The sequence below is a fragment of the Trachinotus anak genome, unplaced genomic scaffold (assembly GCF_046630095.1).
Source record: "Trachinotus anak isolate AG129_WGS33_773 ecotype Australia unplaced genomic scaffold, CSIRO_AGI_Tana_v1 ptg000010l, whole genome shotgun sequence".
Classification (NCBI taxonomy): domain Eukaryota; kingdom Metazoa; phylum Chordata; class Actinopteri; order Carangiformes; family Carangidae; genus Trachinotus; species Trachinotus anak.
Genome location: NW_027273861.1, coordinates 27,965,500 through 27,989,807, shown reverse-complemented (window position 1 = coordinate 27,989,807; position 24,308 = coordinate 27,965,500). Strand labels below are relative to the sequence as shown.

Genomic DNA, 24,308 nt, shown 5'->3' with positions numbered 1-24,308 from the left:
TAAAGCGAGAAGCGGTGGCGGTCGGCAGCGAGCCAGTTCAGGACTTTATTATCATGTAAACATCATCCCACAGCTCAGATTCACACATCATTGTCAATTATTGTGTTTTATTCCACATTTGTTTCTCGGTGGCAGCAGTTAGCACCGGCATCTGTGATCAATTTACAATTTATGTGTCAGAAATTAGTCTTGCGTTTTAAAAAGCAGCATGTGTCTGTGTTTCACCCCATTCCGTTGGGTGTTGGCGAACAGACTGAGCTCCAGGATTCCTCAGATTCCTCCTAGCAGAAGCCAGCGATAAGGGGAAATGCGAGGTAAGGAGAGACCTCAGCGTTCTGACAGCAGTTTGCTTGGATGATGGATTGAGGTGAATGTTTGAACACCAGACAGACATAAAGAAGCAAATGGCTTTTATGAGCAGCGTGATTTATCCATCGAACAAGCTTTGTCGAGCTGCGCCGGCTGAATTTATGGCACTTGACACACGAAACGGGCTATCAGCGCTGAGTTTGGAGTTTTGGCAGAGGCCCACGGTACTTTCACACAAAGGAAGCATGAAATATTAGCATTATTTTAAAAGGTTTCCGTATATTAGGGAGGAATTGGGTGTCCCTTTCCAAGATGGTTCACAGTCAAGCCATTCACTATTACCTTACCTGGAATTCTGCTGTCTGGAAAGATTGCTGACAGCCAGTTCTCTCTGCTGCTGCTGCTGCTGCTGCTCTGGATGGAAAATGATAGAGAGCGATAAAAGACAAGGTTACAGGAGTGGTTGCACATTTTCACTCATAGTTGATATTTGTCAGTGTCCAGTACAACTTGTCAGCCAGTTTCCATAGATATTGAGGGAGGCTTTTTCATGAGTCCCAGCTCAGACACTCAAACTTTTGATCAGTTTTCTTTATATGCCACCACACCAGCGACAGCCAGGGCCAGAGGATTCATGTTTTCGAGCTGTACATCCATCCGTCCCATTATCATGAAGTAACCCCTTGAATTGCCTCAAACATTCATATTCACATCCACATTCACTCAAGGATGACCTGATTAGATTTTGGTGATCAAAAGTCAAAGGTCAAGGTCATGGTATCTCCACAAAACACAGTTTTGGCCTTGTGAACATGTTATCTCAGTGCTCACATTATTATAGGCCTGCTTATCTGATGATGGCCAGTCAGGTCCCTAACTTCCTCTGTTCATGCACAAGAACGATGACTCTTTTGATGAAGCCACTCTCTCCCTCTGACAGTGAGTTTTTTTACATGTTGGTTTTATAAAAAACAATGCCAACACTTGTAGTTCACAAATAGAGTAAATAATACTGTCCATAGAATAATACAGTAAAAAGTAGTGATGACAAAAATGAAACACTCACACCCACAGGGCGACGTGGGCAGTAAATACAAAAAGTCTAGATTTAAATAAACGTCTAAACTTCCAGGGATGAAATGTTTGTGTGTGAGAAAATGATCACCTGTCAGTCTCAGTGACATTAAGCTCTTGCTTCCATGTATGATTGAAATGCAAACTATAATTAAAAAGGATTATATACTTGAGGAACTAAAACATGATTAAAAGCAGATTTGTGTTCAGGGAGAGCACACTTAACCCACACGCACATGTTAGGTCTGGGTGCGGTTTTCTTTACTATAGAAGCTATGATTTAAGACGCAGCTCTGCTGTCAGCCATGTGTATATCACCCTAAGTGGCTTGTTTGACTCTTATTCGTTTTGCTTGAGCAGCCACATGTAGTTAGAGTTGGGTTATGAGTAGTTAGGTGAAGGAGCTGCTTGTTGCAGGAGTATTTTCCCTCCTGCTTGTTTTGTTTTAATCACATCCTCAGCAATAAGTTTATGTTATGGCCACGAGTTTTAATCCTTTCAACTTAGTCGGTGAAATAAATAAATACTTCAGTGCCCATGATCCTTAACAATCATTGCTCCAGAGTGGAAGCCAATTGGAGACTTGGATCAGAGCTGTGGAAAATTCACAACACTTTGTTGTTGCAACTGTGAACAAGATACATGACCATAGCTGATGAATTCAACAAAAAAATTACCAGAATCAAAACATGACCTGATTTTAACTGTTGAATGTTTTAACAGGATTCTACAAAATCAAATCTCCAACTTCAGATCAGCATTATAGCCACGTGCAACTGAATTTTAAGTTATGTTGGTTTTGTTTTTTGTATGTCCACAGGATATTTTCTAACATTGTTGTTCGTCCTTTTTAATGATGATATAGTCAGTAAAGTCAGTAAATAAGGTCAGTCCAAAAAATCAAAAATTTTATGAAATGTAGAAGTGCCTATTTGGAACCTAAAACCAAGATCTTAAACATTCAGATTGAGAGGCCCCAGAAATTTTACTTCTGAAACCCTGGACTCCCAAAATAACTTCTCCTTTCTTTGCAATATCATTGTAAAAAAGTTGGTTTTGGTTGCAGAAGGTCATCACAGGCTCAGCGTTGCCTCCCAGTAACCTGACCCTACACAGTACTAAAATACAGGCTTAATCCAGGGTGTAACAGAGACACACCAACACAATGACGAGAAGAGGCCAGCAATGCTTTAAACATGTTTTTAACCATGTCCAATTCTTTGTGTGAGTGGTCCTTGAGATCAGAGAGCTGCCTGTCAAGGGGACACTAAAACGGGTGTGTGGATTGGGGGGGGGGGGCGTAGGGGACGTTGGGTTTCCGACGGATACCACTCCCTCGCCACGCGTGAACTGATGTGAATTTAGATGACAGGAGGCTGTAACCCCTGGGAAAGGATCTGTAAGGGGAAAAAGGGACAGAGAGGGCTGAAAAATGGGATTGACCCTTAACCTCAGAGTTGGTAATGTGATACTGGTATCTCTATTGTGGAGGGAGAGGGGTGGGGAGGAGGTCACCAGGGGAAAGGGAAGGTAGCAGCCACGCCACACTGCTGATTAGAACTTCCTGTGGTCAGCTACAGTCCTGCAGCCTGAAAACACACAAATGTTATGCACACACTTGCAGGCAAATTTCAGACAAACAGAACATTGAAACATGTGTAAAACAAGAACAAATTGTGCACTTTTAAAACCAATACACACTGTAGACAGAATCACAACATATCTCATGTTAGGCAGGTCTGAACTGCAGAAAGTCCCCCTCTATAAACACACCAACTATTATGTGATCTACAGGCTTAAAAACTGGTAAAAACACTTCATATTAGCAATGAAATTTTAGAAACTTAAGATAAAGGTTAATGAAAATAGATTTTGTCTTTCAGTTCAGCTAAATTAGGTGTTACCAAAACATGAATTCGTCTGGTTCTCTCCACCTGACAGTGAGGAGCTACACCTGGAGGTGAACTCATAAAGTCTGTACCAAACCCCCAGTACAGCACAGCAGGGCACAGCAGGGAAGTGAACACAGGTCTCTGTTCTTTTGCCCCAAGTGCACTCAGCAATTTTCTTGAAATAAGAAAAACCATCAAGTTTTCTCTTAATATGTGTTTGGCATTTGAGTGTGACATTTGTGCAGTTCATTGTTTCGGCAGCTTTAGCAGAAAATAAGGTAGAACCTTAACAAGTTTGAAACTCGTTGAAACAAGTGTAATTATCCAATTATTTGAATAATGATTGACACCTATTCATCTTCAATAAGGAAAAATGAGGTATTACAACTACCTTTTTTACATTGTAGTCATGCTATGCCGGGGGTTGTATCATTAAATCAGAGTTTTGCTGATCAAATCAGTGAGATACGTCAAATCTGGAAGATACCATGATGGAAATCACTTTGATATGTTCTCTAACCCGCCATCAATTGCATGGTCTCAGCTACATGTAGAGCGTTTATTTTCTCTCGTGACCTTTATTGTTTTAGCCCATTAACATTTCAAGAAAATATGAAAATGAAAGAGATCTTATCTACAGAACGCTCATTGTAAAGGGGAGCCAAGCGTCACTGATGTCAACGGTCAAAAAGCATGCAAAACAGCCCAGGTTTGTTGCGTCATCGCTAACCTACCAGGATTTGAATAATTGCAGGGGAGGAAGGAATGATTTATTTTTTTGGATGCCTTCCGTCTTCCCCAACTCTGCAAAAATGTTCATAGTCGTCTCGAAATCCTGTTTTCTGTCATTAATAGCTATGACAAAATGAGGTGGGTTAATTTATATTGCAGCTTCACATGCACTGTAAATTGTCTTGAAATAATAAATCTTGAAATATGATAGGTCATCCAACAAGTGTCAAGGTTTTATTACTTGATTCAAGAAGATCTGTCTGCGGAAACAAGTGATATTACAGTACAGAATTACATAGTTGACAAACCTGTTTTGAGGAAAAGAAGATGTCTAGGCTCTGTTCAAAAACTTAATGATAAGTAGAACCAGACTGTAGTCCATCAGCTTTTCTTAATTGTTAATTAATATACATCATTTTGTCACTCCTCAGGTAGAAAACAACTCAATCAACTTTTACTAGTCTGAGTGAAAAGGTTGGCCTCTCGGGGCAGAAACTTGACTCTGCAGAGATTTATTGTTAAACTGAGCTGACTCGTTAAAGTTAGCTCTAACTGATTCCATAAAAAGCCTGGCCGCCAGCCAAACTCTGGGTTGTGTAACACCACAGGTTTAGCATACATACTGCCATACCTGAGAAAATTAGACTACCCCAAACAAAGCTGTGTTTTCTGATGGATTTTTGTGCGTGTGTGTGTTAGACACTCGGCACTGAAACTAACTGAAAGAGCACGGCTGGACTTCCAGACTCAAGCAGTTTGTGCAGGAGCTTTATTCTGCTTGTAGGAGAAAGAGAAAGAGAGATTGTGGATTGTGTGTGTGAGTGTGTGTGTGTCTGGCAGTTTGGTATTTCCTGAAGGAGTTTCCTCCTACCGTCAGAGCGGAACCACCCTGGGCCCCTCAGCAGTCCAACCCACAGACTGACCCGGTACTGCTCCCAGAGAGAAGCAGAAAGCCATGGCAGTAGTTAGGAGCCACACTGGATATGAAGGTGCACAAATATAAAGAAGCATTGAGAAACAGCGGAGCAGATTATTATTAAGGCAGGAATGAAAGGCCTTGCCAAGCTGATGTCTCTACTTCTGCTTCAGGCTATAGGCAGGAGTCCAATGGTCTAAGAGTCTGGTTGTTTCTGCGTTGCCCATATTGGCAAACTGTGCAGTTATTTGTGTTTGATGGATAGATGTATCTCCAGCACCTTACAGTAATTCATTAGGAATGGTCTGCCCTAGAGATAGCAAGGGAGCAATAAGGGTTGTAGGCCAGGATTCCTGTGCTATCAGCCAGCCTTAGTCTGCATTGGGCCTGACGAGAGAAACCTGCCAGACAAGGAGGAAGGAGAAGGGGGGAGAGAGAGGGAGAGGGAGCCTTGCTGACAGGGTAAGGGAGAAAAGGGTGAGTTATGTCAGCCTGTGTCTTTGCCCCCTGGTCCCAGCTGGGCCTGATTACCCAGAGTTCTCCGTTGAGCAGTTTTGGGGAACATAGCTGCCGGACTGTCAGATGAACAGAGCCTCCACAGAAGAGGAAGGGAGAATGTGGACAGGTTTTCAGACCTCAGCACCCAGGTGAACTTGGACCTATGGTCCCTCTAACTGTGAGGAAATAAATGATATAAATGATGCAGTTTCATGTTTTCACCTTTGCTCTACAATGGGAAGGAGAATGAAAAAAGTTCCTAAAGGTTATCTCAGGTTCCATATGCAGCATTTTTTAAGTTTTTACTACATTTCCCATGGACATATCAGATATCACTCTACTAAAACAAGGCAATATGGATAAGATCTTCTATCAAAAAATATGTAATTTTATATCACAATAATGAAATCCACTGTGTTATGGTAAAGTGTTTTTTGGAAGTTCTTGTCCATAAAAACATTCCTGAGTCAGAAAGCAGTGCTGGTTATTGATAACAAGACATTGAAAGCTTTTGCAAAGATGCTGCAAAGGAGATTCTGACCGACCATCAAATCTCGGATCCAGGAGGACAGATTCAGATCCCGACCTGGGCATAGAACAGTGTCTTTACCTGTGGAAAGTTAGTTTGGGAGTTTGCTCATCCAGTCTACCTGTGTTTTGTGGACTTAGAGGAGGCTTATGACCATGTCCCCCCAGAGGTCTCTGGGGAGTTTCTAAAGCCGAGGTTCTCTGTCGGTAAAGGGTGGATTGCGCCATTCAGGTTGGGCACGAGTTGTTGCCTCAAGTGGAGGGGTTTAAGGGTCTTGTTCACAAGTGAGGGTAAAATGGAATTTGAGTTGGACAGGTGGATTGGTGCAGCGTCAGCACTAATGTGGGCATTTACTGGACCATTGCAGTGTAAATACGGAGCTGAGACAGAAGGCAAAGCTTTTAATTCACCGGTCTGCTCCTCCTCATCGTAAGGAGCAAGTTGAGGTGGTTCAGGTATTGGATCAGGATGTATTTGAGGTTTTATGGGTACATTGAACTGGTAGGAGGTACCACAGTAGACCCAAAACATGCTGGAGAAAGTACATATCTGATCTCATCTGGTCTGGGAACACCTCAGGGTCCACCAAGGGGGAACTCAAAAGCTTTGCAAGGGAGCAGGACATCTGGACTACCTTGCTTAACCTGCTGCAACCATGACCCAATTCTGGATAAGCATCAGAAAATGGGTGGATGGGTGAATGGATCTGGCAAACGACCAATGCTATTGTTTTTCTGGAAAGAAGAGTCCTCAGAGAAACTTTAAAACTTATTAATGGAGGCAAGAGTGGCTTTCAAACAGAATCAATATTTAAGAATGGGACATTTTATCCTGATTGAGGTTCATATGTGATTACTTGTGAATGAAAGTCTGATGTGAAATAAGGAAATAATTAAAGTTTGAGAAACCAAATGATAAATACAATCTGCTTGAGATGATGTCACACTCTGCACAAACACCCTGCCGGTGTCTCTTTATTGTTACTGTGTCTTTATTGTGGGGACAGACAGAGAAAACAGGAGCACAGCTAAGAGTCAAGAGTCTGAGAATGGCAGGAAAGGCAGGAAGGAAGGAAGGAAAAGAAAGGAGGACAGTGAGTGAAGGATGGAGGTGTAGTACTGGCTCAGAGCGAGTCGCTGAGATTTTTAATGTGTGTCTCTGTGAGAGAGTGTGTGTGTGTGTGTTTGTGTGTGTGTGTGTGTGTGTGTGTGTGTCATAGAGCAGTATGTTTATAAATCAGAGAGTCAGGCAGTGTGTGTCTAGCAGGGCCGGTGTTTCCTGCAGTGTAATCTGAGTCTCTGGTGGAATGTGTGAACCACATCCGACTCCACTCCACTCGAGCCCCCGACTCACTCAATATCCCACTGTAAACAACTCGCCTCTGCCAAGGTTTCTGGAACGGGACAGGTAGAGTCACTATACCCCAAAAAATAACAGAATACAGGAAATGCTTCAAAATAAAAGCACACTGGCACACGGAGTCAGCAAAAGTGGGTCCAGGAAGGTGATATCCAACTGTGACTTTCATTCAGCGTTTTCTACAAAGAACCACCTCTGTGATTTTTTCATTGTGTGTGTGTGTGTGTGTCTGTGTGTGAGAGTGAGTGTGGGGTTTAGACTGAGAGGTTAATTGTAGTGTGACCTCTCTAATGTCTTTCCCTGGCTTGTTATCTTGATTGGGTAATTAATTCTGGGGTTGCTCTTTTCAGTCGCCCTAGTATTCACACACTCATATGTCTCACTTTCACACACACACACACACACACACACACTTTCGAAGCTGTCTTAACTCAGGAGCCCCCACATTCCTGTAACCCTAAGGCTGCTCTGTCGCATTAGTTTTCCTCTCTCTCTCCTCTTTTCTCCCTCCCTCTCTCTAGCTCTTGCTCAATTTATTTCTCTTTCTCACTCAATCATTTTCTGAGCTGGCTCGTCTGTCATTTTGTACTCCCTTCCACCTCACACCTCCCTCCTCACTGCCCTGCTCAACCCGAGTCCTGGAAGACATATTCAGACCTTTTACTTGAGTAAAAGTCGCGGCACCAAATGTAAAAATTCCTAAGATTAAAAAGATTGTTTAAAGAAACAGGTTTTTTTTTTTTTTTTTTTACAACTTGGGTTTTATTTATGTAGCTCAGGCCACTGGTTCTGTCAGGTACAATAGAAATTCTCACCACAGTAACTGCTCAAATCTTGAAATGTAGTGTCCTTGCCAAAAATACCATTAATGGGGCAACAAACACAAGCAGTCAGACAATCAGACCAGTTGTAAACAAGATTATCACCAGATTATCTAAGCAACTTCATTTGAAGGTAAAACTGAAAGTAAACACACCTGTAATGTGCACAGTGGTTGATCAATGGGGAAATCAATCTGTAAACTGGGATTGATGCTCACAAAGAAATACTAATACTTCAGGTAATAACTTTAATTCTCATCTTTGTCTTTTTTGTTAAATAAGTTTGGGTAACCTGGGAGTTTCTCGCTGAATCAGTTGTTGAGCCAATGGCCAGAGCAGCAGAAATAAAACCCCAAGTTGTAATATATCATAGTGGTCCTTTAAGTAGAAGTATTATCAACAAAATGTTCTTACAGCATGAACAGTTTCAGAACTGTGATGCAAAACGTCTCCAATCAAAGCACTGTGTCATAGTATGAGTGTACAGTATAATATATCAAGCTAGGACTCAGTAAGAGCTCCTTTATAGCAGGAAATATGCCATCAGAACAATAACATACCAATCGTTGCCTCATATGAACTGCAGATACTGAAAACACTACAGAGAGCAATGCAGAGCTTTAATTACACCATTAACAAAGCAGGAACACGTATAAAATTAGACTTGTATCCACTTGTATCTGTCGCTGCTGGTGCAGGCTGCAGTGTTCTCCTGCACACCTGCTTTTCAGGTTTATTATTAGTGATGCATTAACATAATAGCAGCATTTTATTATAGTTGTGTAGCATGCTCGGGATGGAGCGACCACTTCCTCTGAGCGGCAGACAGCTTGCTGTTTTTCTCCCCGGCCTTATCACTCTATCACCAGCCAACAGACATAGAAAGAGAGAGTAAGTGTGAGAGAGAGAGAGAGAGAGAGCGAGAGCGAGTGAAGGGGTGAATTTTCTCTCTCTCTCCCCCCTACACACTCGCTCAGGTTCTGACTCTCCCTGTTTGGGCACGATGAGAACAGCAGATTATTGGGGCTGATAAGTTGAGGAATGCCGCTCAGAGAGGAAACGGCATTCTGGAGGAGATGTAGCCTATAGAGGGCTGTTCCCTCGTCCTCCCCGTATGTCATCCAACACCAACATCGGCCTTTTCCTCTCTGTCTGTCTCCCTCCACGCTGTAGTGGCAGGATAGAAACACGAAGGGGAAGAAGGCAAGGGATTGAAATCTTTTGACCCAGGACCGATGGGCATGCCCATTCAAGCCTCCCTCTTTCTCCTGCTGTCACTCCTTTTATCACTCTGTCTATTCCTGCTGTTCTTACTTCATATCTGTTCTCTAATGAGACACTAAATTTATGACTGTGTAGCAATATCACTGCAAAAAAAAAAAAAAAAAAGGTGTGTGGATTGTATAGCCAGAGAACTGTTTCTGGGAAAATATGTTACCATTTAATTTTTCACCACATTGTGTTGGAGAAAAAAAGTCCTGTAGACAGATATCTCAAAACTGGACCAGTGAAATCCAAAGCTTTGCTTTGGCTGAATGCTGCCAGAGGAAAAAGAGAAAAATGGTATTTCTATTACTTCAGTTGAAGGAACAATTTAAAACATACTTAAATAACATATATATTCATTACTGAGTCTTAAAACATTTTATTTTAACACTTTCAAAAGCTTTGGGGCTAAATGGCCTGTTAATACATTATTTGGTTTGAACTAAATATTTGACTATGAGTTAGAATCTGTTGTTATTAAAGCTGCTTTTTTATTTGTTTCTTTTGAAAAATCTTTATTTAACTGTAGCCTTTTCTGAAATGTGTATCTATAACTGAAACTCAAAATTTATAATTAATTATTAATTTTTATAACAACTAAAACTCAACTTCTCCAACATTTATTATTTATTTACGTCAGTGATTCCCAAACCTTTTGGCTTGTGACCCTTTAAAACTAATCTGTGTGGACTTGCAACCTCGTCATCGGTTGCACATGTCAATGAGATGTGAGCAACTCAGCTGAAAAGTATTTTTCTATCTCCAATTGTTGAAGAAACATCAGCAAAAATGAACAATTTGTGAGGGAGAAATATGTTTTTTCTTCTTTTCTATCTTGTAAATCAAGTTGCAACCTGTCAGATTTTATTTGCAACCCCTCATGGGGTCCAGAGCCCCGGGTTAGGAAGCAGTTGTAGCAAATACCTGAAAGTTTTTTTTAACTTCAGATTCAGATCTTAATAATTCCAGATATTTCAGAAACCTGGAATTGAATCCAGTTATGAAAACTCAACCAACACTGCTCAGAAATGGTGAAATATTAACTCTTTGTGTAACTGACTGTGTTGAATCAGTTTTGTTTAGAGCATGTACCGTTATGAGACAAAGAAAGTCTCCAGCTTCCTCGTATCCCGGCGCAAACCTGACAAGATGCAGAAAATGAGCAATGGCTGGTGAGATTTAGAGAGGAGGGAGGAGGTTGCGCGTTAGCGTGTTCAGAGAGCAGCTGGGGTGAAAAACCAAGAGCGGGAGAAACAAAGAGCAAGAGACTAATAAATAGTGTGTTGGGAGCTGAGAGCTGCAGACAGTGGATTTTGTGTGGAACCACCTCGCTTAACCCCGACACCGCGGAGAGCTCAGCCAGGGCCTGAATTAGATCACATGCATCACATCCCCCTGTGTGTGTGTGTGTGTGTGTGTGTGTGGAGGTTGATGGTTTGTGTGATCGAGGTCGAGGCTGTAGGGCAGGATGGCTTTTAGACTTTTTGGTGGCCCTTTAAAGGATAAGTCAGTTTTACATCTACCCTGGGTCTTATAAGAATTTAAGAGAGTCGAGCAGTTGGACGATCAGACGGGTTTTACACCGGTACCAGCCACAGCCAACAGGGGTCTCCACCAACATGTCAGGTGCGCTCACTTTCAACTTTACCTCCAGATGAAGCGGTTTGCGTCATCTGCCTGAACTGTGGGTTTCTGTTTTTCTTGTGTTTCTTGTTCTGTTGTACTTTGTTGGTGCGTATCGGCGTGTACTCAGCAATTATGTTGGTTGGTATAATGTTAAGCAATAGCAACGACTTCAAAAACCTACCAAAATAAGACCAAAGCTGTAATTTGATATGTCAAAACTGGTTTGTTTTCACATATTTAATCAGTGGAAAAGCTAAAATGATGTCAGCCAAGCACAGGATGGTGTTTATTAAGCTGTGCTACTCTATATTAATTTTACATGATATGATGTGAAACTGGACCTTTTCCTGATCATAAAGGAAAAGCATGATCTTTATTTCTGTTGTGATCTCAGTAGCATTCAATTAGCTTGACTTCCATCTAATTATATTTTAATCATGATACAATTGCGTTAGAGTCATGAAGGGGATTTGAGCAAATATTCACAGCACATTTTTTCAAATTATTTCAGCTCATTCATTCATTTTCTATACTGCTCATCCGTACAGGCTCTATTTCAGCACTTGCACTGGTAAACGGTGTCTTCCTGGAGTCATTCTGCTACAAGCCAGACGAGCAGTTTGCCTGTTTTTCGATGCCACATGCACTTTTTTTTCCAAAGTTGTACTGAGTTGCTTTATCAGTGTTTGTGGTGAGTGGAAGTGAGAGAAGGAGAAGCTGTTCAACGATCATCATCTGCCTAAACACTGAGTGTGAGGGCCCAGACCGGCCCCTCAGTGCTTCGCTGAGGTTACACAACAATTAAGATAAGACTGGGTGACATTTTCCTCTGGGTCTCTGTCTCTCTCTCTCTCTTTCTCTCTCTCTCTTTCTTTTTGTGGTATGATTGTAAAGAATGTTGTTTAAAGATTGTTTAGAGAAGGGAAATTGTGTTCGCCTTTGATGTCTCCTGAAATGTGAAACACCCAGAGGCTGATAGAAAGACTGACCACCCAACACACACACACACACATACACATAGAGTCCGTGTTGCACAAAGCGCTACTTCACCAAAACTTTATTATACAAATGCGCAAACAGACTAAACATATTCCACTTTTCACTGGAAATGACTTAACTGCTCAGTTTCAGTTTGACCTCAGTGGAAGTGAACAGTCACCTGAGCCGCTCCCTCCTCTCTCTCTCTCTCTCTCTCTATCTCCCTCCCTCTCTCTATCCCTTCATCGCTCCCTCTCTCAGTCTGCAGCTTTCTGCTGACTCCAGGAATTATGATCTGTTTCCCGTCCACAGGAATAATAGAATACAGGAGGAGGGGGGGTCGGCAGCAGCTCTGTGGAACAGTAGTGACGAGTCCAGCTCCACTGTGGTTACACTGTGTGTGTGTGTGTGTGTGTGTGTGTGTGTGTGTGTGTGTGTGTGTGTGTGTGTGTGTCTGCAAATGCATTTATATCCAGATGTGCGAATGTGTGATATTTTCCTCTTCATTTCCATAAACTTCACACATTAAAAGATTATCCTTGGACATGGACGCACACACACACATACACACACACACAGACAGACACAAACTTCATCTCGATTAACGGCCATAAATTTAGCCCCCCTCCCCTTTTATCTTGACAGTTAACGCCTCACGTATACAACCACGCGGCGGGCTGCGGATCTCTCTCCAACGCGCTGCCAGAGCCTCTGGGCACTTAACACTATCGGCAGTCAGATCCAGCCGCTCGAGTGTGTTTGGAGTGTGTGTGGAGTGTGTCCTTAGCCGCGTAAATATTTATCACATGGTTCCCCCAGGAATGTTAATGAGCACTGATGGAGAGCAATCAGCACAACAGAGCCCAGAGGAGAGAGAGAGAGAGAGAGGAGATGGAGGGATGAGGACAGTCTAATGTTAAAGCTTTGAAATATCACAAATGACTTTCGCTGTTTGACTGTGGAGATTCACACTTTCCTGTTTCTCTGCTTATTGTTTCCTGTTGTTTTTCCTTTGGAGTGTGTGTGTGTGTGTGTGTGTTTTCCTGCTTTGGACCATTTTGTAAATTGAGATCTTCTCAGTGTGTGTGTGTGTGTGTGTGTGTGTGTGTGTGTGTGTGTGTGTGTGTGTGTGTGTGTGTGTGTGTGTAGCGCATATACTCATCAGGGTGACAGGGCCACCCCTTAGAGGTCACTTAACACATTGTGTGCTGGCCAAGCTGCATGGAGAGTCAGGGAAGGAAACCTGAGCTATAACTCACACAGCTCTCTCTTTCTCACACACACACACACACACACACACACACACTAGACCTGACCTCTGACCTCTGGCTGGGGGTGGCTAATAACGTTCTTTGATTCCTACAGACACAGCAGCTGGTAATTCATTTAAATTTACTGAACAAATCAAAATCGAACCCAGAGAAGTTAATTTAAAATTCTCACAGGACTTATAGGAACAAATGCTTCAGGCTAAAGCTCGAATGTTTCCACTTGAGTTAATGTTGGGTTTCCACATTAAAATAATTTATTGTGTCAATGAAGTTTGGAACAAACTGATGCATAATATGCTGTTTAAGACGCTGTCAAACACAGGCCAGGATATTACCTTATAAGACATTTCCTACCTTGAAGCTCCTTCAGTTTTACCCCACCCTGAAGGTATTAAAAAATTAGAACTTATTCTTACATCATTCATATTATATTGTAAATCAACTTTATCACATGGACATACTGCCAAAGCATTGATTTAAACATAAATACAACTGAAATATGATGAGTATAAAGCCTGGGCTCATATTCGATATTGCAATATGAGATATTTTTCTTAATATCAATTTTATTTAATTTTTTTTTCCTCTTTCACAGTTTTGCAAAGTCAGCCCTGCTGCCAAGGCCGACCCTCATTTCACTGCTTCACTTACTGGTGTAACAAATAAAACTTTAAACTTCTGTTTAGTGGCGGCATCGTTTATACCTGAAACATATGATACGATACTCTGATTGATAAACATAAGAATAAAATCATATATTAAAACAACTGAAACATAAAATACAACAATATCATTATATCATCACCCGCTCCCCACGATATTATTATATATGCTGATATTTGGGCTGGACTGTATCCAGATATTAAAGCCTAATGAGTGTTAAAATACATTTCACTGTAAATCAACCACTTCCTCCTCTAAAGTGATTCTGGGTTAGAGTTTCACTTCCACTGCTCAAGTTTTGTTTGTTTTATTAGTAAGAAGTATGAAATCCATTTGTGCTGCCAAAACACCAGAGAAAGAAAATAATAGATTAAAGGAAAAAGATCAATAAATACAGTAGAAACAAATGTGTTAACAGTACAAGCGGCTGGTCTGCATAGAAGAACCATGATAAAAGTCCATCAGCTTGAGAGACTCTGTTCTGATATTATGATTAAACATGACTGTACATCCGCTCTAAATACATTCATTCCAATTCAAATCTGCTTTATTACCACGATCATTATTAAGCAGAGTTCTGCAGACACAGGTTCTACAAGGCTCACAGTGTAATGATTCAGGGTTTTTAAGAAAAAAGACGAGCAACGGCTTGAACATTACCACATACGTCTCTTATTTCACCCCTCCCTCCCTCCTCCCTCCCTCCAGATGAAACTGGGGGCCTTTTGTGCTTTAAAGGAAGTGATAAGTCGAGGCGATGCTGGCGGAGGTGTGTTAGAAATTGACCAGTGACAGATTTGTGACTCTGGGTCTGAATAACTAGAAATGATAAAGCTCTCTCTCTCTCTCTTTTTATGCTGGAAGTGTGTCCCTACCTGCACACACACACACACACACACACACCAGCTCACACACCTGGTCGCTGTGTGAACAGCAGCAGCCACCATCTTCTCGCAGACAGTCAGCGGCATCACGGCTTCGGAGAGAGACTTGTTTTTGTTTTTTTTGTCCTTTTTGTCCCATCGCTGTCGAAAGAGTTCTTCCATCAAAACTCCAGCAAAGGTCAAAGGTCAGAGCATCTGGGCCTGGTTGGAACATCTGGGTCTGCTGGGGACAGGGGACGACCGTGGCCTCCAGGCTCTCACAGCGTCCTCGGGCGCTTTATCTGATTTTCTTTGAAGTCTGTGTAGTCGCAGCCTCTTGTCCACTACTGTACAAATACCAGAGACACTACTGGACTCCCAAAACCACATCATAGTCTCCCAGCATGCAACCCTCTGAGAGAGAGAGAGAGAGAGTGAGAGAGAGTGAGAGAGGGGGGGGGGGGGGGGGTGGTTTTCTTGAGAACGTTTGATCTGTCTCCAGTTAAGTTGGTGGTTGGTGGTTGGTTACAAAGAAAAATAAATTCAATTCAGCAATATTTAGCATTTTCTTCCTACCTGTCCCTCCATACGAGTGTTGTAGGTGTTTGTGCGCATGTTTACACGCCGCTACATGTTTGTGTGTGTGCCCTTATGTGTTTGGGGGTCAGCCTCGATGTGGCGTGTGATTTATTGAAAGGCCTTGCAGTGATACCAGAATTCCTTTGCGTTAAATGCCTGCTCTGAGTGCCTTTTACTGCCTGTGTGCTTTATGGACCATGATCGCACTCTATTTGTCTCTCACTTGTACATTTCTAAGGGTTTTTTTTTTTACGGCTTCTCGTCTTTATTGAAGTGAAGAGCGTCGAGAAAATGGAAAGAAGGGAGACATGGGGAAGGATATTCCTCGTACTTGGCGAGCAGATCTTAGAAACGCTGTGAGTATTGATTGTATAGTCGAGGTTATGGCTGTTCTGCAGCACTGACGTTAGAACAAGCAAAGTGATGGTTCTTTTGTGTTGTTTGAAATAACAAAAGTTCTGATGTTTTTCTGTCCAGTAAAGAAGTAGAGCTGATACATAGATGTGACACACGTCAACTCTGGGACACAGCACAGTTTGCTCGCCGCTCATCTGCGCTACCATTGGTTGTTGCCGTGCAGCGAATGGCAGGATAAACGGAGAAGTTGAGCTTTGGAACTTTGACTCAATTCATTTTTGACATTGCGGATTCATTTTGGTTCAGTTTAGCAGCAGTGATGAGGTGGTCTGTTACTGATTAGCACAACAACACTGTGAATATTCCTGAGACTGATTCAGCACATACTGCACTGGGGCGACACGATGGCTGAATGGTTAGGGCACGTACCACATGGACTCACCAGCTCTGAGCCGGACTCTTTGCCTCATGTCGTTCCCCCTCTCTCTGGTCCTGCATCTCCTGTCCTGTCAAATAAAGGCTTAAAAATGCCCCAAAACATAACAAAGAAGAAAAAAAAGACACATACAGTGACTGTGGTCAACGGTAACAGCTGGAATCTTTCTGTATTTGTGCTCTGATTTATTCAGCTTTGATTGTCTGTTTATGCACAAACTGCTCATGATGCACAGCTGTGGTCAGAGAGCCTGATGCCTGTCACATGGGTTCAGATGTTCACACTGATCTCTAAAGTATGTCTGAAGATGAGGGACACATTTTGTCACAGCTCATTTTCAGCTTTCTTCTTCCACTTGTTATTATCAGCGCTGCATATTTGCAGGCACGGGCAGAGCGCTGCGTTTAAACAGGATGTACCAAAACGTTTGGTTTGCTTCTAAATCGGATCCATATGAAGATTATATTGTGCCCCCATCTGTTAGTAGTTCATGTTGAATTATTCGCTACATGCTCTGTTTGGGGTGAGTTCAGTTGGCCGCAGAATGCTCTTGTTAGCAGTTTGGAAAGCAGCTTTTTCCTCCACCGAGCTGCACTGCAGACGAGACGGATCTGCGAGGGTGAGATTGTCTGTCACCTGCAGAAATCCTGCTTGAGAAAGACCAGGCGCAGGATTAACTTCCTGGATGCTGAACCGTGTGGTTTGTGCTAAGACGGCAGACTTAGCAGACGAGAGTCTGATTTCAGCAGATGTTCTCCCACCGAGCTCAGACAGAGATTTCAGAGGCCTGGTCTGACGATGATGATGGTGATGACAGTGGTGACAATGAAAGGAGCAATCCTTCTTACTTCCTGTTGGTGCTGAGTATCATTGAAAATCGGTTGATATTGTTGCCAATATGATGCCAGCACAGATACAGAAAGTGAACGTTTTTGAAATACCTCGGTATTGAAAGCACTGATCATTGTTCATGTGATGACACTTTGTTCTATAGTCACCAATATTGATTCTTCTGTCTTTGCACAGATTCTACAGTTGATTTCATGTCTTGATTGATTCATCCCTCAAACAATAAGCTCGTTTCCATGTAGCTGATGAATGACTGTTCATGCAAATGTGCAAATGCATCCATAAACAGATTTGCATCTGTTTCAGACTCTAACTGCCCCTTTAAGGTTCTGTCACATCAACCTTCACTTAAATGAAACTGGCCCTTAGCATGTGATGTAATAGGTCCGCTGTGGGTCATAAATAAATCCTGAGTGCAGCCATCACAGACTGTAGACAGTGTATGAGAACAATGCTGCAGGCTGTGCTCAGGGCTCACTGCTACAACAGTGACCTCTTCATGTTCAGACACAAGCTGCACAAAGACAACACTGTTTGAGTTGGTTACCTATGATAATTCACTGGTTTAAGTTGGACTTTCAGAGGTGAACTTTCACCTCTGAAAGTGCAGAATGTTTCAGCATCTCTGTGTAAAAGTGGCCTCGGTTAATGTGAATGAAAAACCGGCATCTTGACTGAGGCTACTCACAGCAGCTACTTCCAACTGGTTGCCACTGGTGAAGACAGAAGGCTCTGACCTGAGCCTCAGTAACACTGCGTCTTCTTCGGGGGCTTTGCTTCACTCGTCCCGTCATCCTCTTCATCAATAGGTGCAGCTCAGAGTTATTTTCAGTTTACATATTCACGCAGACAGAAACCAGACAAAGGCTACTTCAGGGATTTTTTCTCTACACTGCAGCACGTCAACTTTCTTGCAATTTTTTTTCCCGTCCCTACTTTGGCGTCTGCCTCTGACCAGCTCATACCAGGTCCCTCACTCTTGGCATTTAGTAACCAACCGATAATGGGCATAGAAACCGTGTCACAATTGTGTCACACAAATCTTGAACCAGGTTTCGTTGCTACTGAAACTTATCGTCTGCAACACTCAACTCCAGACCAGCCTCAATGTTCGTGACAAGACCAGTTGATGTTTCTTTTATGCCAGCTACGAAATTGTTCTCCATTACAAACCCTAATCAATATAATTATGAAGCAAGTGGATTATTTAATGTAATTGTGGAGTAAGTCACCCTATAATAATTACATTCAGCCCCATGATGAATTATGTCTCATTGCTGTAGGTAATTAGTCTGAAAATGTTTCCAGTTATGGCTTCAGAGCCAAAAATGGATATGAGGAACGTACAGAGCAGCTCACATGAGAAAGAGCTGTTTGTCCTGCTGTAGCTTTCATCTGCTGCGCTGTGCTGCATGTCAGCCATGTGAAGTTAAAAATAAAAACGCTGCTCACCCAGAATTGAACCAGGTTTTCAGCTGTGGCCCAGTAATATCAAACTGAGCAGTGTCAGACTTTGAATCAGCCTGTACTTGTTCGCTACGTGTGTGTTCAGTATTTCTGCCGTTGTGTGTAATCAGAAGAGTGTGATTAAGCGCCATGGAGCCTCTCTGAGATGTGGGTCCCTGCTCTCTAAAAGGCTGAACTATGCCAGTGCTGCCATGAGCGTTCCTCTGTAATAAGATCACCCAGAAAAGACATTTTCAAGAGGTCCAGCGTCAGATAAAAAACACTGTTCTCTTTATACACTTCATGACCCCCTGTGTATTTGCTTCTTGGCTGTTTTTTAGTAGTTTGACTTTGGCTAATTAATGAAAATCTTGTGTGTTTTAAACCTTGTGTCGGCAGTTTGGGAAAGACCCTGTCCTGTTTTAACACAACACTGCCCCCATGAACAAAGCCAGGACCATAAATATGTGGTTTTCTCAGTTTGGTGTAGAAGAACTATACTGGCCTGCACAGAACCCTGACCTACGCCCCATTCAGCACCTTTGGGATGAACTGGAACGCAGACTGCGAGCCAGGCCTTATCGAACAACATCAGGGTTGGAGCTCTCTAATGTCCTGTAGCTGACCTGGAGCTGGTCCCTGCAGCGAGGTCCCAAGATTTGTCAGAAAGCCTAAAACTAGACTTCGAGGAGGCTGTTACAGCAGCAGATGAACATAATCCTCAAGATTTCAGTTCTGATTTATTTGGTAAAACCTGTGGTGATTGGTGGTGATGCTAAAAATATGTTAATAATAAAATAAGTCCCAGAGTTCCTTTGGAAATGACAAGTTTTACGGTAACTTGGTGCAGGAAGTGTCTGACTTTATTCCCTCAGTTTTTTGTCCCTTCACAAAAATTGCTGTTTTTCATCATAACCTGCTGAAGCTTCACTTGCTCCAGCTTGTGCCAAATATTTCTATTCAAAATGCCCAGAACCAGCTCTCCTGCTCCGCGGGTTATGTCATGAGGTCACGTGTGCATGAATTACGTGCAATATGCACATGCACTGGTCTTGTCTGCCAAAGCCCGTCCAAAATTTGCACGTGTTGTTTTCTGTAAATTTGTTGTGCACGTGCACGCAAATTTATTTATTTAGTTCAGTCCACTGCAATTTTATTTATCCTTGTTGAGCGATTGTGTGCAGCAGCACAGATCAACAGATACACACACGGTGCAGTGGATAGGAAAAGAAATGACAACACAGTTACACAACAACCAAAAATACATTTTGCACATGGTAATAAATGCATATTTTATATTATTATAATTGTTACAATATGATAATATTAACAGATAACTTTAAGTATATTTTAAACAACGCAAGCTGATGTATAGTATGAAACCTGGTGCAGGAACAATGGCCTCAAACACTGACGATGAGACTAGAGTGAGATTAATGAGTGTAAATAGATGTAATGGCTGCAGCAGACATAAATGAAATCAAAAATTTTATTTAATATAACGAAAATCTTAAGGATTATAATTGTTTTGAAGTGAGATGTTCAGCAATCACAAATGGGTGTAATGCTCATGTTTCCATATCCTTAGTTTCAGTGTCTACATACTTTTGGCCACGTCGTGTGTATCATTAAAGCCTCCATGCAGAGAGAAAACCAGAACGAAAGAGGAGAGAGCAGCACACACAGGAGCTCCTGAGAACGCAGCAACACGATGGTTGCGTTAAAGATGAAAACAAAAAGGAAAAATAAAGACAAACTAAAGTCTTTGTTTACCTTCCGTCGCAGGATTTCCTTCAGTTTTGGACTTTGCTTCAGGATTAAGGAGCGTACAGTATCAGTTAATTGAAAAAAGGAGATTCTTCAGTATCATGTTTCACCACAGTGTTTTATTAGACCTCTGGAGGCCAGCGTGTGTGTTTCTGACACAAACCGATGCCTGAGGGATGAAAAATATCCCCAGAAATATAGAGATGGAAATAGAAGTCGAAGAAAGAGAGAGAGAGAGAGCACTTTAAAAACACAGAGGACGTACAAGAGTTTTCTTCTTTTGTCTCTTTGGTGGTCTGCAGCAGGGTCTCACTGGATCTTGAACCCGGTGCAAAACACGACAAGGGGGGAAAATGAGTAAGGGGGTTGGGGTGGGGAGGGGTTGAGTGGGGGGTCCTGGTCGGGGGAGGGGGGCGGGGTAGGGATGGGGGGGGCGGGGGGGGGTTACACCACCAGAGTCCCACAATTCATCATACTCTGGCACCAACGGGGGCTGTCTGGACAGATCGGTGGTAGGGAGCCGAGAGGGGGGATTGATGGCCAGTGAGACTCTGTGACCTCCCCTTTTCCCCGAAAGAAGAAATATGGTGTGTGTGTGTGTGTGTGTGTGTGTGTGTGTGTGTGTGTGTGTGTGTGTGTGTGTGTGAGAGAGAGAGAGAGAGAGAGAGAGAGAGAGAGAGAGAGAGAGAGAGAGAGAGAGAGAGAGAGAGAGAGAGAGAGATCATCACCTTCCCCTCATCCCCTGCATCCTGTTGAAGACATCAAGTTTGGACACTGAACTGAATGCAGTACGTGTTTATATCAGGACGACACATCAGCTGTCTGCAGGAGCCTCCTCCTCTGAGCCACCAGCCCACGTGACAGATCATTTGTTTGTCTTTCTCCCCCCTCTCCCCCCCCCCCCGTCTTTTTAACAGGAGTACCTACAAGGTGACAGCACCAAAGCGTATCAGCAGCTGGGTTGGAAGCCAAAGGTGACTTTTGAGGTGCGTGTCATGTTGGTTTCACACACACACACACACACACACACACACACACCTGGTGGGGCTGAGCCTGGTTAATGCCAGTATCCTAAATGTAATGGGAGTCGTCTTCTGCACAAGTACAGACATGGACTGATGTGATGAAACTTAATGTAGACGTAGAGACGATAATGTCCAAAGTAAAAAAAAACAAAAAGAAAAAAGCAGTTCAGTGACAAATGGAGGATTGTTACTGAAGCCAGACAGGAGGCTGTGTGTGTATCTGCATATGTAGAGAGCAGAGTATGAGGGTGGGATAATAACATGAGTGAGTGTAGCCTGCTTCTCTGGACCAATTTTTTATGAAGTTCAACATAATAAATATAGACACACTGACTGCAGAGGCCGATGCAATTCACACAAAAAACAACAGAAATAAAACAAATTAGTGAGAATAAGAAATAAAGAGTTCAGGCCTCTGAAAGTATTTTCATGTTTTAAAGTCGGCCTGTGTTTTATAGAAAGGACTGAAATCTGCTCATTTGTTTAATAAGAGACTGAGCAAACCTCCACAGTACATGCTGTAAAATTTAATTTAAAAACATACAGAATAGAGAGAAGATTTTTCTAACATGTATCACAATATGGTAAATATCAAAACCACATATTAAAAAATCCCACAAATGTTCAGTGCTGTTAACTGTGTCCCACTGTGCTGCATTACAAAACGCTCCACACATAAAAGAAGCCTAATCACCTCCTTTTTGTTGTTTTTAAACACAGATTGTTCACAATTATTCATTCTGATGTCAAAATGTCTTTAACAATCACTGAGGCTGTGCATCAACAACGCTGGTGCCGATACAACACGCGAGTTTCTGTCCCAGTTTTTGAGACGCACAAACATGTTTTTCACAAAACCCATTCTCTTCATTTAGGAGCCAAAGTTCTTCAGTGTTTAAACACAAGTTTTAAATAGTTTAAAATTGGGAACATTTTGAGTTAGATCAGGAACTTTGAGAAGATCTGGAACCTGACTCCTCGTGTGATGCCAGCTTTTGGCTGTTGATAGTTTTTAATGCTGGCACCTGAAGACACTTTTCAGTCAATAATTAATAAGTAATGAGGTTAAATACCTGTCTGTTAACATCAGTCGGTGTTTCCACTGTGAGTCTATAAATCATAACAATTACTGTCCCTCCATAACTCTGAACTGTACCTGTGTCTATGAAATTAACAGTAAAATATACCTGTCATATGTTAATAGGGGTTATTATCCTCGTTAATATCAGAGCTTCCATAAATCACAATGTAAACACATAAAAAATAAGTGATTGATTGAAAGATTTATTTGTTTTCTTGGCCTTAAAAATGAACAGTCAAGCTTTCCAGCTTCACTTTGCCTTCACCCTGTAACTGAATACTGACTTGTGAGCGTGTTGTCCCTGTGCAGGAGCTGGTGAAGGAGATGGTGGACTCAGACTTGGAGCTAATGAAGAAAAACCCAAACGCCTGAGGCCTAATCCGTCCGTCCACCCAGGGTGGAAACTTTCAGCACTCCAGTCCTCTGCCACTGTATGCAGCAGTGGAGAAACATGCTGTATTTTTACCTTTATGACTTTTTCCAAATGAATTAATTGTGTCTTTTTGGTTATTATTAAAAGGGTTGCCTTTGTATCTTTGTCTTTTTTTTTCTAATAATCTGTCATTGGTCTAATTTTATTATCACATAGCAGAGATGCCTTTTATATTTCAATACTGATCAATACATTGTTTTTATGGGTGTGACATTTGAAGGGTTTTATTTATGTCTTTGGTTCTTTCGATTGTGGACTGTGATGATTTTACATTATTTTCTTCCTGAGGATGAAATTGAAGAATATATAAATAACTAGAAAGAATGATGGTTTTACTGTATGCTTATTTGGAAAGTAGGAATCATGGTTTATTAATAATCAATAATGATAAATGGTGCAATAAAGATTCATCTTTTTACATGTTGTCCTAATGTTTTTGATTCACTTTCTGATGCTACACAAAACTGCATGAAGAAGAGCTGTAGGATGCTGACAGAGTTACTAAGATGATGGTTTCTGCTTGTTGTGTGTTTGTGTTTTGTCCCTTCAGGGAATTAAATAAACGTGGGACAGATGAAAGCTTCAAGCAAAACCTTCCTCCAGGTTTTAAAAGCAGGTATGTTATAGGTGTGTGTGTGTGTGTGTGTGTGTGTGTGTCACGGGTGCCCAGGTTGTGTGGAGGTCGGTCGGCTCTGCGCCTGTCGGGGTTCTCATTCGCCAGCACACTGCGCTCTTTTCATTCGGCGGGAGGTGCGTTTTCCTCGGGTCCCGGACTCCCACAGTCCCGCTCTCACACTCTGCTGGTCTGGCTCAGGGGCTGCAGACCCGGGGCTGCAGACCCGGACGCGGACCGGCTCTGGTCCTGATGGCAGCTGCTGTGTATATGAGTCAAGACTTATAGACTCCTCTTACACACTGAGACGTCCTCTCTCTCTCAAGCGAACCACACATTGAGCCTCCTCTTGCCTGCTGTGTATTTACTTTAAATTAAAGGATAAGTATTTAAACTGCTCCGCGGAGCTGATTTAAAACTGTTTGTAGATCAGATTCTTCTCTAATGATTTTTCTCACTTGTTTGAACAAAAACAGCTCTTCGACTCTGAGAAGATTCCTCCTAAAATTAAAGACTTAAATTTTCGTAGGTGAAATAATCTGATTCGTTTTCTTACGCCCCTGGATTATTCTAAACCTCATATATTAGTTATGGAGGTCAGTGAGGCCTGTTACGAGCCTCCAGCTGGGGGATGTGTCTCCAGTATTTCAGGCCGGTGGACGTTGCGTTCACGTCCTGTCACATCATGTAAAACACTGTGTTACGGGTAAAATTCAAGCTTTACAAATTCTTCCTAAACTACAATCAGCAAAATGTACAAAACGTGTGAGAAGTAAAATGATTCATTGTGCAGCAGATTGTCTCCTGTCAGTGCTGCGTTTAATTACTGCATTCATTTTATTAGTGATGCATTAGTGAAAGCAGCATTTTACTGTTGTCATTTCTGCTTTATTTTGGGGGCACTTTTTCTTATTTATGAGCTTCT

The 24,308-nt window shown here is 42.1% G+C and overlaps 1 protein-coding gene across 1 annotated transcript in view; it reads left to right on the top strand.

Moving 5' to 3' along the window:
* gmds (GDP-mannose 4,6-dehydratase) overlaps nucleotides 1–23,188 on the top strand; it is a 164,220-nt gene extending 141,032 nt beyond the window's left edge. The window contains exons 10-11 of the mRNA XM_071486565.1: nucleotides 21,149–21,217; nucleotides 22,647–23,188. Coding sequence (XP_071342666.1) covers nucleotides 21,149–21,217; nucleotides 22,647–22,709 — 132 coding nt within the window. The 3' untranslated portion in view covers nucleotides 22,710–23,188. The remainder of the gene's footprint in view (nucleotides 1–21,148; nucleotides 21,218–22,646) is intronic.
* The last annotated feature ends 1,120 nt before the right edge of the window (nucleotides 23,189–24,308 follow it).